Genomic DNA, 18,442 nt, shown 5'->3' on the forward strand with positions numbered 1-18,442 from the left:
AGAGGATGTCGAAACAGTGTATTTTCTCCTCAGAGAGCCCCTTGTTGCCCACAGTGAGAGACAGGGGCCTATGTGGCAGGGGCTGGGAGGAATATGAGCCGTGCGCTGTGGGCCAACTCATCAGGAGAGGTGCTGGGTCTTCACGGACGCCACAGGCTCCTCTAATTCCCCCCTATGACCACCTGGCAGCCTAGTTGGCCGGCTGCACTGAATACACGCAGGCGTGTGCTCTGGTGTTCCTCCGTTCCGCGCGTTTATTCGCCCGTGCACGCTGAAGAAATATGTGTGCAGACATGGCGGTGTGTGCCTGCGACTGATTGTTTTATGGAGAACAAGGGAGCGTGGTAGACATGAAGAGGGAAAACAGAGATGGAGAGAGAGAGAGAGAGGCCGAGAGGGGCTTGGATGGGGGCCTGTGTGCATGCACTATGTATGTGTGCGTATGACATCAGCCGCTTCGCTGCTTCCAGCTTCCCTTCTCTGCTGTCAGTCACTGCTCACTTCTAATACGAGGCACTGGGGCAGATACGTCCACGGCTAGCTTTGGTAATGGAAAAGCTGATCTGGGAATCTGCATAACAAAGCTACTGTCGACTAAAAAGGCAACTGGAGAGGCCCACGGCTTCTTTCTTCAGACCACAATGCCACTAAGCGTTTGTCGCTCTCGCTTTTTTTTTCCCTTTCTTTTTCTCTCTCTCGCTCTCCATTTGTTTCTGTTTCCCCCGTCTTTTGGCTCCACTACATTGCCTCGCGTTTGTTTTCGACTGGCCGCGGCATGATGAATATGCTCTTTGGAAAAGGGAACATGACATACTGGAGCAGAAGAAGAGGAGGGGGGCAAAATTATTGAAATGACATCAGTGCCGAGGAGGAGTCCCAAAATAAACATCAATAAAGTCAAATTAAACGCTACCACCTGGTGGAGTGTGTGTCTCTATTCGGCGCCTAAGTGTCACTCCTGTGGTCTGCCTCTAGCCCCGCGAGCGGAGCGGCCTGTCCACATGGGTCCGTCGCCGCCAGCACTAACCCCGACCCGCCCATATTAAATCCATTCTACACTTTCCCCGTCCTCCACGTATTCTCCACGACGGTGCCGACACAGATCCCCGGGCCCTCCATCTCCCTCGTCCACTCTACCATGTCCGTTTCATCTTCAACACAACCACGCTTTTCTGTATTGCTCCGCAACCGTGACGGCCAGCCTCGTCCCTGCACCCTACACATGTGGAGAGCATTATGCCAGGGGGGAAACAGAAAACATTGGTAATGTTCACTTGTTACCACATCCATTCTGATCGCCCACAAGCCCCTCTTTGTCTCACATTATCCTCGGTGCTTCTTTCTGTCAAACCGGCTCACCGTAATTCTTCCACCGGCTAACTGTCAACTCGGGCCTGTGTTAATTTGATTCCCGCCGAGTTCACGGGCGGGACAGACACGGAGAAGGGGGCGACCTGCCATCTCACTCAGGCACGTGACGCAGGGAGAGGGGGGGTCCGGCGAGTGACACCGCGATGAGGAGTTCACACCTCGCAACCCCGCACAATAACTACAGGCCCATTATCGTTGACAGCTGACGGCAGAACAAACCGGCAACTGTTAGAAAGGGGTTGATGAGGCCTTCCAACCTGCCCGTGCGTCGGAAACATCTGAGATCCACCTAAGCGAGAGAGAGCCCGAGCAGAGTTAATCCTGTGTGGGGTTCCTGTGCTTCTCTTGCCTGTGGCAGGAATGATCACAATGTGACCTTGTGGTAGGATGTCGATTTACAAAAAGACAAGGCTAGGGCCCCCTGGTGAGCGTATTTTCTACTGTTGAGTGTGTGTGTTCCATCAACAGCATATTCCACCAAAACAAGGAGTAACGACTGCTTGCCTAGTTTCCCAGGGCTGCCCATTGAGGGGTTGTCAATGTTGTATTTCTTTTTTTTTACTTTTTAGGGGAAACCGGTGTTGGTGTTCAGGAGAAGCGAACGTTGGCCATTGATCTGGAAGGCTCTGTCAAGAAGAGAACGATCTAGTGGCTGTCAGCGAGAGAAATAACATCCGTTTGACATCTGAGTCCACTATTGGAGAGAGGCAGGGCAGAAAAGAGGGCCCCACAGATCAAACAGGCAGCTAGCAGTCTCTTATTAGGAGCAGAGCCAGCACAGGGAATCGGGTTCTGTCCACGGGCGGGCAGGCACACACACACACACACACACACACACACACACACACACACACACACACACACACACACACACACACACACACACACACACACACACACACACACACACACACACATTTTGTGAGCCTTGTGGTTCTATGCGTGGCCAACCGCTCTCTGTGCAGTATTTGCCGCCTGGAGAAGATGTCAGAATAAGTCAAAACGGTTGTGCCGCTGCTTGACATGTTTAAGTCCAAACTAATGGGAGGAAATTGATTCCCAGGCTAGTGCTCGCACACACGCCGTCACGGATTTAGCAGGCAACGTTGACCGCAAGGTGTTAGGGAGAGGGCGAGAGGGCTTGTGTGGGGGGGTGGGGTGGTGTTTGTAGGTAGGTGTGTGTGTGTGTGTGTGTGTGTGTGTGTGTGTGTGTGTGTGTGTGTGTGTGTGTGTGTGTGTGTGTGTGTGTGTGTGTGTGTGTGTGTGTGTGTGTCAGACAGAAAGAGAACACTCATGCATGTGTGAAAATGTGAAACATGTGTGTGTGTGTGTTACTGTCCATCTTTGTTTCCTAGGTGTTTGACAAAAATAAAGAAGATGAACATGTGCAAAAAGGTAAAGTTTGTGTGTATGTCTGTGTGTATGTGTGTCTTGAAAATACTGTGAAACCACTATGACCGAAAGTGGACCCGTCTTTGAACCTGAAGACAGTTCCTTATATTCTCTAAATGTCACCATTTCTACTTCCAGCTGCCCTTTAAAAGAACACATTGTTGTATCCACTATTTAAGTTAATTCTCCCTATTATGATTCTCTCCATTAGCCAAATGGAGTTGAATAGAACATGCATATACCATGCATAGAACATATATATTATGCAATATACCATCTTTTGCGATTGGCTACTTCTCTTGCAAACATCTTCCTATTTTGAAGAGAAACACACATCTGCACAGAAACAAACCCACAGAAATACACACTCAAAGTTCCCATCCTCTCAGCCCACTGGAGACATTCAGTGAGTCATCTCAGCCTTGTTCCATGGAAGGACAGTCCCAGTGAGACAGGCCCGTGGAGCCAGGCCCCAAGAGACAGGCCCATGGAGCCAGGCCCCAAGAGACAGGCCTAGGGAGCCAACCCTATGGAGCCAGGCCCAGGGAGCCAGGCCCAGTAGGACAGGCCCAGTGAGGCAGGCCCAGTGGGGCAGGCCCAGTGAGACAGGCCCAGACCTTTACAGGTCACATACCGGAGACTAATTTTCCTCTACCGTTTCAAACCATCCAAAGAAATTGTTAAAGATGTGTTCCAATTACTTTTTTACTGTGTCCCAAATTGTGACCGCTAAAGAGCCGGCTCATCCATCACTTTTAAAAGCCCTTCTGATGCTCGGCACGCAACATAATGTTCTCCTCTGCAAGAAGTAAACAGGCACACAACCGCAATGCACACACACACACACACCCATACCCACACCCACATACGGAAAGGCAGACAGAACGCCCCACGCGCACACAAACGTTCTGCTGTCCATTGGAGACGGGCCTCACCCCCTGGCTGGCTACTGAGTGGCACAGTGGCTGGGCCAACAGCCTCAATTGAACTCCCACACAGAGACATTGAGAACCGTTCTCAGGGCCCCAGTCCAGGGCCCAACTCGTATAACACCACCACCACTAAAACCAAAGCAAACTGAGCAAAAATATACAACCCGGCTACATTTGCACTCCGTGTGCATTGCATCGTTAAAATACAATTATTATACTTATTTTTTGATTTCAAATTCATGAACCATAAAGTGCTTTGACATTGAGCCAGTGCTAAATCCTTAGACAGGGCTTATTCAAAGCACGGGTTATATATGATCAGGAAGACAGTCGTTGCCCGGCATACGTCTTTGTGATCACATAATAGTCCGAGTGAGAAGGGTATGTAAATAAGGGTTGTCACTCACCAGCAGGCGGGCAGCTGGAGCAGTTTGCCATACAGAGCTGTGCTGAAGGAAGGGATGATGGGCAGCAGAGGCAGGAAAGTCCCCGCCGTGTCCTGGCACGTCAGGCCTGCCTGGAACTCAAACACCTGGGGGGCGGGGCAGGGGAATAAAAAGTGATGTTGAGGTGAATGGCAATAATCAAGATGGAGTGACAAGGGGGGAATAGGTGAAGAAGGGGTAGAGGGGGGAGAGAGAGAGAGAGAGAGAGAGAGAGAGAGAGAGAGAAAAAGAACGAAATAGAAGAAAACAATCGGACAGCGCGGAGCAGGCAGATGGAAGAGAGAGGAGTGCGATAGGGATTAATCACTGCAAAAGTTCAGGGATCTGAATCGTTCTCGAATACGCAGGAAAAAACAAGTCAGAATGTATCAAATGTGTGGCTTACTAAAAATGAAAAACAAGCAAATGCAGGGAAGATGTAGGTTTTGGCTGTGGGCTGGATCTGCGGTGGCGGGCGCAAAAACATGCCATCAGCCATGTTTTACTCTAAGTTCACCTGTCAGCGAGGCCGTCTCCTGCTCTGGGAGGCCAGGTCAGTAACGTAACCAGCCTCAGACACAGCCCTTCAAGGACAATCACACGCAGAGCCACAGACGTGCTGTTGTTCTCTGGTCTGTCCTTCCATCTCTCTCATTACAACGAGAAGAGCAGATTCCAGTGGAACAAAACATCTCGTTAAGTGAAACCTAATACCGCGCACGGAATGATTCTAAACACTCACATTCCGTGACCGCTATCCAAAGACTGTATTCGCTATTTTGTTTAGGTTTTGCTTTTTCATGGAGGATGGTTTCTGAGGCTCCCCAGCCCAACCGTGGTTTCCCAGACCACATTTGTCCTAATAATCGTCCAATTAGCATAGCTTCTGGTAGCCACCCTGCTAGGAGTATATACTCCGACCGCGGCAGTACGATTTATACTATGAATGAGCTCCCATAAAGCACGAGGGAGAGAGAGAGAGAGTGAGAGAGATGGAGATGGAAAGGGGCCAGCTCTGACATCATCAACCCACTGTCGCTTCACATTCACGCTGTTGTAAAACCACATTGTGCTGGTCTGTCATTTGCTGCAAGTGAAGCCCCATATTAATCCATTAGGGGATTCGGGGATTTTAGTTAAACTAACAATTACCCAGTGGTAAGTTTCTAAATGGCTGTGGTATCTCACAAGCAATGTCATTGTAGATCATTATTCACTTTTAAATGTAAGAGTGCAGGCTAAGGTTCAACAATGATGTGTACTTCTGTTCACCAGAAGATTAAAAAGTGTACGGGAATGGTCCAGCAAGGGTTATAGGAAGGACACACACACACACACACACACACACACACACACACACACACACACACACACACACACACACACACACACACACACACACACACACACACACACACACACACACACACACACACACTATTTTGCAGTCAACACAGTCCAGCCACATCACAACAGGCCCAAACATCCAAAAACCTGGTGTGAACCAATGGTTACCCATCACTTCCTCCTAACTGACACTGCCAGTGTCAATAAAAAACACATGGAGATAAGCCTCAGCTTATCCCCGTTTTAAATCACTTCCTAAACCAAATTATTTGCGAGCCCAACGACCTCCACCTTGCCGTGATCCTGCTCCCAGCAAATCAGCCTGACGCTGGAACCTTGGCGGATGCGGCTGCTCATTGGCCAGCCTGGGCCTTGGCCACTGACTGGCTGAGAGGTTAACCATGTGGTGACCCTCTGATAAGCACAGACAGTGTGCCTGGCAAACATCCTGTTTTAGAGGAACACATCCAGGCCATCCCAGGCCGGACAGGCCTGACCTGCATTGGTATAGAGATTTGTGTTGCCCGGCTTTTTAATGCCGATGCTCTGGGTTACGGCCAAAGCTCTGGCCGCATTCCGCTAGACCCTCCCGCATCCACATGAACTATGAATCACCCTTTAAGGAATGGAAAACACAGAGAAATCTAACTAGCGCAACATGAGCCTTAATGATGTCATTAGTAAATAGATGTACTGCAGTCAACCAAGTCACCTATTCAGACAAAAATTATGTACATGGTAAATAGATGTTGTAGCATTTCGACCGACATTGATGATCTTCAGCAAAGCGCAACATCGTTTTTCTTTGCAATCATGTCTAAGTGCTACTTGAACGGTTCCCATTGATGACATCTCATCATATGGTTGTTTACATTTCAATGATGGGTATCATCATTGTTCTGAGGGAAACACAAAACCCAATAACCCCGTGATTCTGCAACCAGAGTGCTGAACCAAGCCAGAGCTAGGTCATCCGCTGCTGGTACGGGCAGTGCAGATCTTTATGGGCCAGGTGAATAGGGGGCATGAGGGTCATTAGAAGGGCCACTAGGGTTATTTTAAAGTGCAGTTGAAAGTGTTGCCAGGCAGGCTGACCTTTTCACCCCGGGTTAAAGCATGCCACCTCCATAATATCTGGTGGAAGTTCATAGTGTTAAGGTATTGCAAAGGTCAACTGATAACAGAAGTTTGATTCTGCAAGAAATGTTGAAAACGTGTGTGTTAAATCAAACATAAGATTTGATTACTTAGAAGGAAAAACAATCATAACGCTCATGATATAGTATCCTCAATATACCATTCAAGCCTCTTATGATAGAGAGAAGTAGATGGGGAATCACCCTCACAGTGTGGGATGTTTGCATCTAAATTACACCTCTACTTTGCCTTCACATGTCTTGCAAAGCAGGCCAACAGCCCTGCTGGGCCTGCGTGGTATCTGGCTCGGTCGGAGGGGTCCTCTCACCTTGAGGTAGCAGTGTGCGTAGCAGTGGTGCAACAGGTTGTCGGAGGGCTGGCTGAGAGCGCTGACCAGGCCCACCAGCTCGGGCCCGTACATGGGGACAGTGTGCTCCACGTTCACCCTCTCCACCTGGAAGCGCAGGGCCGGCAGCGGACGCACTGGCTGGAATGCTGGCACGCTGGGGGGCGCAGGGGGCGCCTGGGGGGGGGATTTAAATTACTTGTATATGCGAGAAGATTTTGCCTGTAAAACTCCACTTTATTAGCTTTATATTATCATAATTGTGTCAAAATCGAGAGGGTCAATAAAAAAATCTTCTGCATGGTTTTGTCTTCCTAAAGATCAATACTTAGCTGCCCCTGCTTGGACAGCGGCTGCTGTGTGAGTGTGATGGGACGTCAAGCCGCCACCAGTACCTTCTGTCCCATCAGGACCGGCATGAGCGTGTGCAGCAGGTTGAACTCTGCCACGGACACCGTGATGCAGACCTTCAGCAAAGTGAGACAGGTGAGTCTGGTGGGGATGAATTCTTCCAGGCTGGAGAGCTCCTCTGGTGTGGCTGGAGCTCGCCGCTCCTCCACCAGCTCTGTAGGAAGCAGAAGAGACGATGGTGTACAATGGTGGATAACCGCACCAGTGGCTGGGGGGATCGCTGTTTACTATTGAGACAATTTACAAGCAAGTGAGTGCGTGAGAGGGAGTGTGAGTGCGTGTCTGTTACTGTGTGTGTGTGTGTCTGTAACTGTGTGTGTGTGTGTGTGTGTGTGTGTGTGTGTGTGTGTGTGTGTGTGTGTGTGTGTGTGTGTGTGTGTGTGTGTGTGTGTGTGTGTGTGTGTTGGCAAACTATTACAGTAAGAGCAGTGTTGTGCAGCAGGGATGTTTCGGTAAACGCTAATCACACACACAGTATTTTATCACGGGTGATAAAGATGTGGGAGAGAGGACACAGATTGATGATATGTGGAAAGTACACCAATGAGAGATCGTTACGGACCAATGCTATGAAATGATACGCAAAACTAACAACAGACATCATTTTTTGGGGAAAAAAGCGATGTAATTCGTGTGAGGCGGCGGGCTTCCGGCTTCAGCTCCTTTGTTTTGAACCACGTACAATCACAAGCCTGACCCCCCTGGAGACGCAGCCATTAATCTGGACTCCATCAGCGAACAAGGACATTCTGTGAGGTCAGCACTGACCACAGGGAGAGAACCGACCGGAGCGCCGAAAACCGCCTTCCCACGTCCAGGGCAGAGTGGGATCAGAACCAGGGCTTTTTGTTACTGAAGAGCCCTTGGCCACGGTTCCAGATACCGGACTTGTTCTCAGGTCAGCGCAAGGGTTCCGTTGAAGCGGGTTTCCTGCTCTGGGGTGGGCTCAGAACCCGATTCCCGGTGGCTTTCTGCGCTGCGGTCTGGTGCCGTAAGACAAGTCAGGTTATTCTGGCAATCACATGCCAGTGCTCGGATCTCCATCCGTAGTCAACAATCAAAACCCCCGAGAAAAGACGGAAACAGACATCCACATTGCCAATGTGTATGTATGTACACACATACACACACAAACGCACGCACGCACACACACAGAAACAATTATCGCAGCCGAAAAAATGCACCCTGTTTTTTCCTGTTCCATTTAGCAGGCCCGACCTGTATAAGACGTACCGGTCTTTATTATTGAGCAACATTTAAGGAGAGAAAAAATACATGAATACTGCAGGTCATTTTCTTCTACTTTGTACAGGGCGGCTTTTTGAGAAGGAAAAATCTAATTTTGGCTCTCATCACACGGTATGTTTGGGGAGGAAAGTACTTTTCCTTAAGCAATTGGTGAGTGTGTGTGTGGGGAGGGGGGGAGAGGGGGGCATGTACAAGTAGAAAGATAGTCATTACTTTGAACCTGTGACCCCTGCTTCTCTCTGGCAGCGAGACAAACCGATACGAATATCAACCATCTCGTTCTTTTGCTATTATGAAGCGAACGGATGGAGCAACGGTGACAAAGGTTGAGAACAAAATGGCAGGAAATAATTGTGTGAGTCGTACAAACCTGTTTACCAAAAAGTATGACTTAGTTATAAATATGGTTCTAATCAATAATTTTTGTTATTTTCATTAAAACATAACTGGTTTGTTGAAAAACCATGCAGATATAGAACACAAAGTTCCAAAGTTAGCGATTTAGTTTTGCTACTGCCAATATTTCACAACGTATTTCATCAACAGTTGTTAAAGGAGAGTATTTATAACCCGTAATAACAAAAGGATAACGAAAGGAACGAAAAAAAAAATATCTGTTCCCTCTTCATCACTATTTGTGCGCACCACTGCAAAATATGTTCTTATCTCAATTTCTCAATCCCCCCGCCTGCAATGGCAGCTAAGTTGACCTTTCTTAAACTGTATCAAGGGAGAGAAAACTTGTATAGAAACAGGAAGGAACACACTGACCTGACCGGCTCAAGTCGAACACCCTATAGTAATTACCCCATCATCTATTATCTATCACAGATGCTGAGACAACCGAAACCAAAGGATGTTATGCTTTCGCACAAAAAAACAAAAAAAAATTAAGACTTAGTGCTAGAGATATTACACGGCCGCACATTCCGCAGCACAGCTTTTACAACATCCCGGCTATGAGCTCATCGATGGCAGCGCGGGGGCCGCCCCACTAACAAAAGGTGTTTGGATTAACCCCCCTCACGGCGTCCAAAAGGGGTCAGCGCTTTCATGTTCTGCTCCGTGTCGAAACGCCGGGTTGCGCAAGGAAATATCAAAGGGATGAGCAGTCCGCCGTTTGGTGGAGCGACGTGAGCCAGAGAGACGGGCAGATTAAGCAATCGGGAACGTCGTGGACCCCGTGAACGTGAACTATTGTTTCCTTTATAGTTCTTTCAGGGTTCTGAGATGTTAACGTAATTATTTCAGTGCAGAACTTTGTCGCCGGAGCGCTGTTTCTTTACGTTTTTTCGACTGGCGTTGTGACGATGTGCGCATATGCACCCAATTTGCGATATCCCACACAGATAAAATAATATGTGATGGCCTGACAGGCAGATATATATCAAACACACGCCATGCCAGGTTGAAGTCGAGATGAGAGAAAGGTTGGCAGCTAAACAAACATTTCATGAATGGTAAGTAAAGTGCTTCCATGGCAACGACTGATTTATCCTTTTAACCACTAACTTCTTTCTGTGATTTATTGATTGTTAGCATAGCTGAGGAACAGTGCAAGTAGGATCGTATAAGGTTGCACGAGTTGTTACAAATCAATAGATTCACCAGTACTTCTGGAACCCTCCGCAGAGGTAATGCTTAAGTAACTTTATTTTATTCATCTGGGGAGACAGGATTTTGTAATGACCCAAATCGTATTTATTAGTGCTGAAAAACGACAGTTAGCAGGGTTTAACAGCAACATGCAAGATACTAAAAATCTAACTGCTGCACTGCAGTACGAGTACAACAACACATCCATCATTTCTTCTTTCTTTCTACGCTCAATGGCCTGTCTAAAAGTAACCGATGTCCTCTGATGGACCGTGCGGTCGGACGAAACAAACTGCCGACCATGCGGAAACAAAGAAACAACGCGCATGTGTGTGTGTGTGTGTGTGTGTGTGTGTGACTTCTGACCTGGCTCTGGCTTGCAGTAGGGCTCGTACTCGTGGTCCATGGCGCAGGCCACCATCTTGAGGATGCGGTGGACGGCGCTACTGTGTAGTCGGACCTCCAGGGGCCCGACCACCAGCCGCTTGGTGGAGCTCTCCTGCACGTCCGGCAGCGGCTCCTCCTTGGCGACCGCCGGGGAGTCCTGCGAGCCCACGCTCCCTGGGGGAACACAAAGGCACATGTCCACGCGGAGGTCACACATGTCCTTTATCTTAAAATGAGATACAGAACACATACATCGATCAACTGCACCATACTGCAATTAATGACAAACAACATTCCATATATATACATCAATACATGTTGGAAGCAGTCGATCTTGAACGTTTATCTTGTATAATGTAAAGTGATTGTGTGTGCCTTGAAAAGGGCCTAAAATTAAGATGTATTATTATTCAATTACAAGTTCTGCATTTAGACAGGGGTATCACTCCTTTTGAAGTGAGGTGAGTGATGTAACAGAATCAAATGGAGTTTACAACTTCCAAACTAGATGGTTTTAAACTGTTGGGATGCTCTGGGAAATGACACAGAAAGAGGAGAAAGAGGGAAAAGAGGCGGCGAGACGAGGCAGCGTCAGAAAGCTCTGAGTAGCTCACACTGGCCTGCGGGCTCTCCGGTGATCACTATTCCAAATGTCGGCCTCTCTCCCACAGCTGCCCCTGCACTTGCAAGGGGCCTGTAGCACAGAGGTCACCGCTTAAATCCACCGCTTGCTCGCAATAAAATGAGAAAGAAATAATGAATAAACGACCGGGCAGATGAATGGCGGAAAGGGGGTTGTGTCTGAGTGTGCACGCGTGTGTGCGTGTGCGTGTGTGTGTGTGTGTGTGTGTGTGTGGGGGGGGTTGAACAGTTGCTTTATTCACATTACATCAAATCCACATTCTCATAGTTCAGACAGCCTACTGCTGTTATGCTTGTGTGGGATTCTTTATACTTTTATTGTTTTATTTTAGAACTAGCGATTACGATTTCCCTCGCTATCGGTGGTTTTAGAGAAGGGGCATCAGACGATGTCACTTCCCCTTCCCGCTACTTGTGCGATGTGGCTGCGAAGGATTAGGCTAATATCCACCATGTGGCTGCAGTTAAGAGAGCGGTCAGCGGCCTGGGAGGGGGCTGGAATGTGCTGGGACTTTAGAAGCGGTATCTGCCTGCTCCCCAAAGGCACAGGGGGCTCTGATCGGCAACGTTACTCCAATGTGACATCAGCGGCTCGGGTCATATTTTGGTTGACTCCAAAGTGCGCTTTTAGTTCGCGTCCATGCAGGGACGGAGACTCATTCGCTCCGGCCGACACCGGATCCCGTCCCCTTCTCGGGGAGAGAAGGAAGAATGCAATTGGCCAAGGGATTAGCCCCGGCATCCCCTAGGAGGAACGCAGCGGAGCGACAGCTTACCGCCCTGTCACTAATCATTTTGACAGCTGACGATGACACTACCAATGTTTTCCCTCTTTGTTTTTAATTTAGATTCTTATCTTTAGACGACAGCTCGCAGGAAACAATAGCCTAGTCAGAGTGAGACGGAGACAGAGACAGAGACACAGAGAGAGAGCCATAGGGTGTAAGAGGGTAAGAGATAGAGGGTAAGAGAGACAGAGACAGAGAGACAGAGCGATAGAGTGTAAGAGTAAGATAGAGAGTAAGAAAGTAAGAGAGACAGAGAGAAACAGAGCGATAGAGTCTAAGAGAGTCAGATACAGAGAGAGAGAGAGACACAGAGAGACAGAGAGACAGAAAGACAGCGAGACAGAAAGATAGAGTGTAAGAGAGTCAGAGAGATTGAGGGAGCAGGTGAAAGAAGTAGATGAACTTACTCTCCCAGAAATATTCCAGTTACTAGTTAGAACATTTCCTCTCGGAGGGTTTCTCTCCAGCTGCATCTTGGTTTCTGCTCATTCATTTAACACTCCTGCATGCTACCTGTGCCAACATCTCATCCTAATAAAACATCAGAACAGTGTATCTTTGCTGGCATTTATCCATTATCAACATTTGCCAGTTGAGCCGATGATGGACACAAGCCTATTAAGTGTGATCTCCACTTCAATTGGCAACCACAGATGTAGCTTAAAGATCAGACCTGATATTCAGGTCAATCTTCTGAGCTGATCGGCAACAGAATGCTCTTAAGTTTTATTTTGTTTTTCTACTATTGTGGCAACATTCCTTATTGACGAACAACAGTCACGTTATAAAACAGTCTGGCACCTTCCATACAAACATTCCTAACAATACAGCCCTGGGAGCGAAGAGACATGCTCCCAGTGCCAAATGTAACATTCACAGTCACTCAGGTCATAATGCAAGAGAGAGCGAGCGCCTGATCTCTTAATGTGAACCTCAGATCTTCCAATACTTTAAATAAACATTCTTAAGAGCTTTGTTGAAGGAATGAGGATTCTGCCTGTGTCAGGACTCCTGCCAGCCACAGTGACACCCAATTAGCCAAGCGTCGGCCTATTCACTTTCTAAAGCGCTTACAGGTACAGAGAGAGAGCAAGAGAGAGAGAGAAAGAGAGAGAGACACACACAGAGGGGAAACAGTGTATCAACAAGCGGTGCGGAGAAAGAAACGCAAATACGTGTCAGCACAGACTAAACACTCCTGACAGCTGCCCTCCAGGTAAGTTTGGGGTGAGCGTGGGGACAGGAAGGGTCAAGGACCAGGTGGCTACATATCAAACAAGACACCCTCTTTCTCTGAGTCTCCAGGGGGCATGTTTGACAGAAGAGACGCAGCGGGGAGGGGAGGAGAGAAAGAAAAGAAAGAAAGAGAGAGAGCGAGCAAGCAAGACTTAACATGACAGGTAGAGCGAGGGGGGTAGAGAGAGAAAGGTGAGGGAAATGAGCAAACAAGCAGTGTGTAGGGGAATGAGTGGGACAATACCTTTGCCACCGCCGTTCTCCATTGTGTAGAGGTAATCCATGTAGAAAGCACCAAAGCGCTGCATGCCGGCTATCTCTGTGTAGGTCTCCTGTCAAACAAAAGCAGAGCCAGGTAAACACCACGGTAGGGGAGTAAACAGCCCAACAACCCCCTACCCGGTGATCTGTGGATGGGGTCAGAGAGTCAGGGGTGAAGGGAGATCAGAACCAAGATGGGATGAATAAAAGGTGCGTGGTTCAGTATAGTTTCTTTTTTCTTTTTCTTTCTTAAGCAAATATATTAACAAATATTAACATATTTATCCTACGGGGGATAAATAAAGTTGCATCTTATATTAAAAGTCCTTCATTAATGGTTCAAAAAAGCACTCACTCACACGGCACACAGCGTGAAATGCAGAGCACGCCCTGATTAGTAAAGATGGAGAAATAAACCCGACAATCAGGGCCTCATATTCTGTACATAGAGTTTGATTATTAATGTCTTGTTTGGCAGGTTCTTCTGGCAGCTGTTTTTAGACTGGATTAAAAATCAATTTTGCAACAAAATAGGGTTATAATTGCAAAAAAATGCTTAATTTTGAATGATTTAAATTGAAACCAATGACCAAGATCAGGCTAATTTCTGAATTTTGGTAATATTTTCAGGCCTCCAATCAAATATCCTCTTCATCTGGGGCCTATGCTTGTTAATAACTCAACTGTGATCATGCATTAGTCTGTAGGTGTAGAGCTATTGACCCAGCCCTGCAGAGTACTCTAGAGGTTATCACCACTTTGCTCTCTAACGCTACCAATAGTGCACATCAATCCACTGCAAAGCAACCACACACACACACACACACACACACACACACACACACACACACACACACACACACACACACACACACACACACACACACACACACACACACACACACAGAGAGATCATTACAACCCTCACCTTCCAACTAGCTCCAATGGCAGCCTTATCAGAAAGGGAAGTTAATGAGTAATATTTATTAGGCTCACTAATGGTGCGGGCCTGCGTTTGGATCAAAGCCATAAAAGGCCTGTCTCAACACCGCTAATGAATTGACACACACTTTGACTTCTTGAGCCTTTCAAGTACGCAAAGACCGACGAAGGGACGAATGGATGAACGACTGGACGGACGGTGAGTGGATGGACAAACAGCCGCCCCCACTGAGGGTCATGAGCATGGCTGAGCAGCGTCAACAGGCCAGTCGGGGATGGCTGACAGAGGGGAGCTGAGCCTTATCAGGGATAAGGGTTTTAATGCTACTAGACAGATAGAGCCAGCATTCCTCTACTGCGGCGTGCAGCGCTGCCAGTGGAAAGAAAGACGCCACCGGGACTGGAAGTTAGTAATCTGTATTTGGTAGTGATTTAAGGGGAATAGATGAAATTCTTCAGATAAGACGTGTTTTGCTGATTTTGGAAGGGATCCGCTGCAGTTTGGCAAGAGACTGTAATACCAACGAATCGCTTGCAACATCAGATGGAATCCAGTCATGGTATCGATGATGAGATGTCAGGACCTCAGGGCGCGAACCTTTCTGAAACGTTACAAGCCCAATACTTTGTACAGCTCGGCTGCCTCTCCTGTTTTTGGTGGCTACCATGGCTACAATAGCCAAGATAAACCCAGTACAAAAGTGATGTCACATGATGACTAAAATTGTAATTGCTGTGTTGCTGTATTGCCTGTGTTGCTGTGTGTGTGTGTGTGTGTGTTACATGCGTGTTGCTCAATATTTCCACCGCCATTAAAAGAGGATTTAAATGCAGTATCACTGTCCATGCTGTGACGATGACCTTGTGGTTGGTGGCGTCCAGGATGAACTCGGCCCGTACGCCGTTGTTCTCTGGGCTGCGGTAGTCGAACAGGGAGTTGGTCAGGTACGTCATCCCCTTAGCGCTCAGAGTCTCGCCGCACATGAAGAACACAGCGTCCTGGCGAGAGAGAGAGAGGGGAAAGTAACGGAGGAAGTAGGCCCGAGTGGACAAATATACAACCTTGTCGATGATTAATGTAGATTAATGTTATGACCAATTATGCCAGGGGATTTGAGTCATGTTACATATAACACTTTGACACACTTATTTAGTTAATAAGTGCGCCACGGGAAGCTTCCAAGTTTCTTGTCCGAACCGCGACCACCGGTCATAAAATGCAAACATAATCAATTTTCGATTAACTTTATGATATAATATTACGCTGCGAAAACACGGCAGGTTGAATGGATGGCTGTGCATGGGCGGTAAGAAAGGGGACTGTGTCGCCACAGGCTTCCAGAAATTGTGCGAATAACATGTGGGTATTAATACAAAAAGGTAGTTGGAACACACAATTCCATAAAGAAACCTCAATCACACCTCTGTGTCTACCTCTGAAATGGACGTGTGTGTGTGTGTGTGTGTGTGTGTGTGTGTGTGTGTGTGTGTGTGTGTGTGTGTGTGTGTGTGTGTGTGTGTGTGTGTGTGTGTGTGTGTGTGTGTGTGTGTGTGAGATCTCCTTCTGTTTTGTTTTATAAAGGAAACTCATCCTCCTGGGGTTCTTGACTTCTGGTGGTGTACACAGTGTGCTTTTACCTCCTCCCGTCGGTTCAGGTTATCCTCAAAGTCCCGCACTCCCATGATGCCTTTCAGGCAGACGGCCCGGCAGCCCACGATGCCAATCTGACAGTCGAAGAACGCCTCACCCATCATCAGCACCTGGGAACACCGAGGAGGGGAATGTGAGAACGAGTCAGTATGAAAGAGGGACAGACGGAGGGGAGGAAGAGCCAAACTGAAACCAGTGAATTAGGTTGTTAAATCGAGAGACATGTATCTGGTGGAAGGAGTTGTTAAGTCGTGAACCGCTCAGTGTGTGTTACTCCGTGTCGAAGGAAACGCGTCTGATTTATTGAAATGGAAAAATAACAAGACTGAGGAGGTAATGAGCTGGGCTGCGCAATATGCACACAGTCAATATTATACCAATAAAAAGACTACAGGGCAAAAGTTCATAGTAATGCAACCCAAACTCGCTTTTTAACTTTTTAAGAGTGTAATGCCTTCTACTGGGTTATGGACTCATTATATTATTGGCATATCACAAACAAAGCTCAGCAATAGGTGATTTAAGGGGCTGCTTGTGTTGGTTTGTGGTGTTGGCGGCTCTTGGTTATAGGCTCATTACACTGTGTAAAGAAAATAAAGGGGCAACCGGTTACCCATTTGTGTGTGTGTGTGTGTGTGTGTGTGTGTGTGTGTGTGTGTGTGTGTGTGTGTGTGTGTGTGTGTGTGTGTGTGTGTGTGTGTGTGTGTGTGTGTGTGTGTGTGTGTGTTACCCACTATGTTGTCCCGTCTCCCCAGAAGTCAACCCAGCAGAGAGCAACCCAATAAAACACAAGGTTTCACCACACTGTAATTGTAACCCCAACCCCCCCCCCTGTCTTTTACAAGCGAGGACCCCCCCCCCCCCCCGCCACCTTCCCCCTTCAGCTTCTCTCACGTTGCTGTCCCGCTTCCAGCGAGAGCATAAATTACTGAAATTGGAATTGGAAATCTCTCTGAATTCGTACATCTGGCAGAAAGCTCAGAGAAGAAAAGCCCTTTACTACCCAGGTAATCAGAGAATAAGATACGTATATAAATATAAGTAGTCCATCTTGTGCAGTGTTGGCGGGCAGTGCTCACCGAGGGCCCGGGATTAGACATGTGAGGGGTGTCGTTAGGAACACTCCTGAGAAGGGAATTATGAGGAAGACAAGTTCTGCGGCGGTGTGTCTCCGAGTGGCCTCTGAGTAAATTGTCTTTAATAACGAGAGGATCAGAAAAGTATGATACTTGAACTGACGGATTTGAGAGATGAATCCAGTGTCTGTTTCCTTTGTTTGTTTTTTTAAGTATTCATTTAGGACTTGGCCACTCCGAGTAGGTACAGATACATTGAACGATCCATGGTGGCTGAAAAGGATAGAGGATCACCTCAATGGTGATTCCCTCCGGCTCCAGACACAGGACCTCTCTGGACTTGACCTTCTGTGGACTGTAGTAGCTGCTCTCCGAAAGGGACTCTGTCAGCTGAGGCAAAAGAGGAGGAACACACACACACACACACACACACACACACATTTAAGGTACAGCAACAACAACAACTGAGAATAAAAAAAAACACAACACGTCATCGATATGTTTGCCTGGGTGATTCGAGAGAGTTCAAAAATCCCCCTGACATTAAACGGGGGAGACGGAGCGCTTCAGGAATCCAGTGTTTCGGAGCAGAACTCGGCGGTCTCCAACACAGGAAGCAGGTGCAGGGGCTGGAAGCAGCTGTGCCTTATTACAGCGACCCACACTCTCTCCCCTCACCCCAGCGCCCTGGCTGCCTTCTTCCTCCCTCCAGTCGGAGGGTTTATTCACGCACAGGGAGCAAGGCCCGACCCAGAGCCCACTCAACAACAACACAGAACAAATGGGGAAGGCAGATCATTAGCCTAGGAGCAGCTTCTCCCTTCAGATACAGTGGATGCAGACTTATGGTTTATCCAAAAACAACATGGCCGCCTTAGTGTGGGTGAACAGAAGGTAAGGTGGGGGGAGGAGGGGGGGGGGGGGGGGGGGGGGGGCTCTCGATTTAGTTGAAGCCTAAATCAACACAGTACCACAGATAAATCACTAAATTACGCTACTGTGGCAGATGAGCCAACACTGGATTTTAGAATAAAATAATGCATTATTATAAACTTTAAATGAAGGTCGGGGTACTTTAAATGAGACATAGAAAGAGCAAAGAAATATTTAAAATCAGAATAAAAATCAGAATAGGATTTCTTTGATACTAATCCAATTTCCACTGCCAAAAATAACGTTAAAGAGTTGAGAGGAAATTGTGTTTCTGAAATTGGGGAAAAAATAAACTCAAACTCCTGTCATGGATACCTCTTG

General features: G+C 47.6%; 1 protein-coding gene across 9 annotated transcripts in view; it reads right to left on the minus strand.

Moving 5' to 3' along the window:
* LOC132468221 (intermembrane lipid transfer protein VPS13B-like) overlaps positions 1-18,442 on the minus strand; it is a 325,476-nt gene that overhangs the window by 270,951 nt on the left and 36,083 nt on the right. For all 9 annotated transcript variants that reach the window (XR_009528182.1, XM_060065938.1, XM_060065939.1 and 6 more), the window contains exons 9-16: positions 17,483-17,578; positions 16,100-16,222; positions 15,323-15,460; positions 13,503-13,590; positions 10,572-10,766; positions 7,346-7,515; positions 6,933-7,127; positions 4,103-4,227 (exon numbers count right to left, since the gene is read on the minus strand). Coding sequence is in view for 8 of the 9 variants with exons in the window: in XM_060065938.1 (XP_059921921.1) it covers positions 4,103-4,227; positions 6,933-7,127; positions 7,346-7,515; positions 10,572-10,766; positions 13,503-13,590; positions 15,323-15,460; positions 16,100-16,222; positions 17,483-17,578 (1,130 nt within the window). In the remaining variant the exon portion in view is untranslated. The remainder of the gene's footprint in view (positions 1-4,102; positions 4,228-6,932; positions 7,128-7,345; positions 7,516-10,571; positions 10,767-13,502; positions 13,591-15,322; positions 15,461-16,099; positions 16,223-17,482; positions 17,579-18,442) is intronic.

Source organism: Gadus macrocephalus, chromosome 11 (genome assembly GCF_031168955.1).
Source record: "Gadus macrocephalus chromosome 11, ASM3116895v1".
NCBI lineage: Eukaryota > Metazoa > Chordata > Actinopteri > Gadiformes > Gadidae > Gadus > Gadus macrocephalus.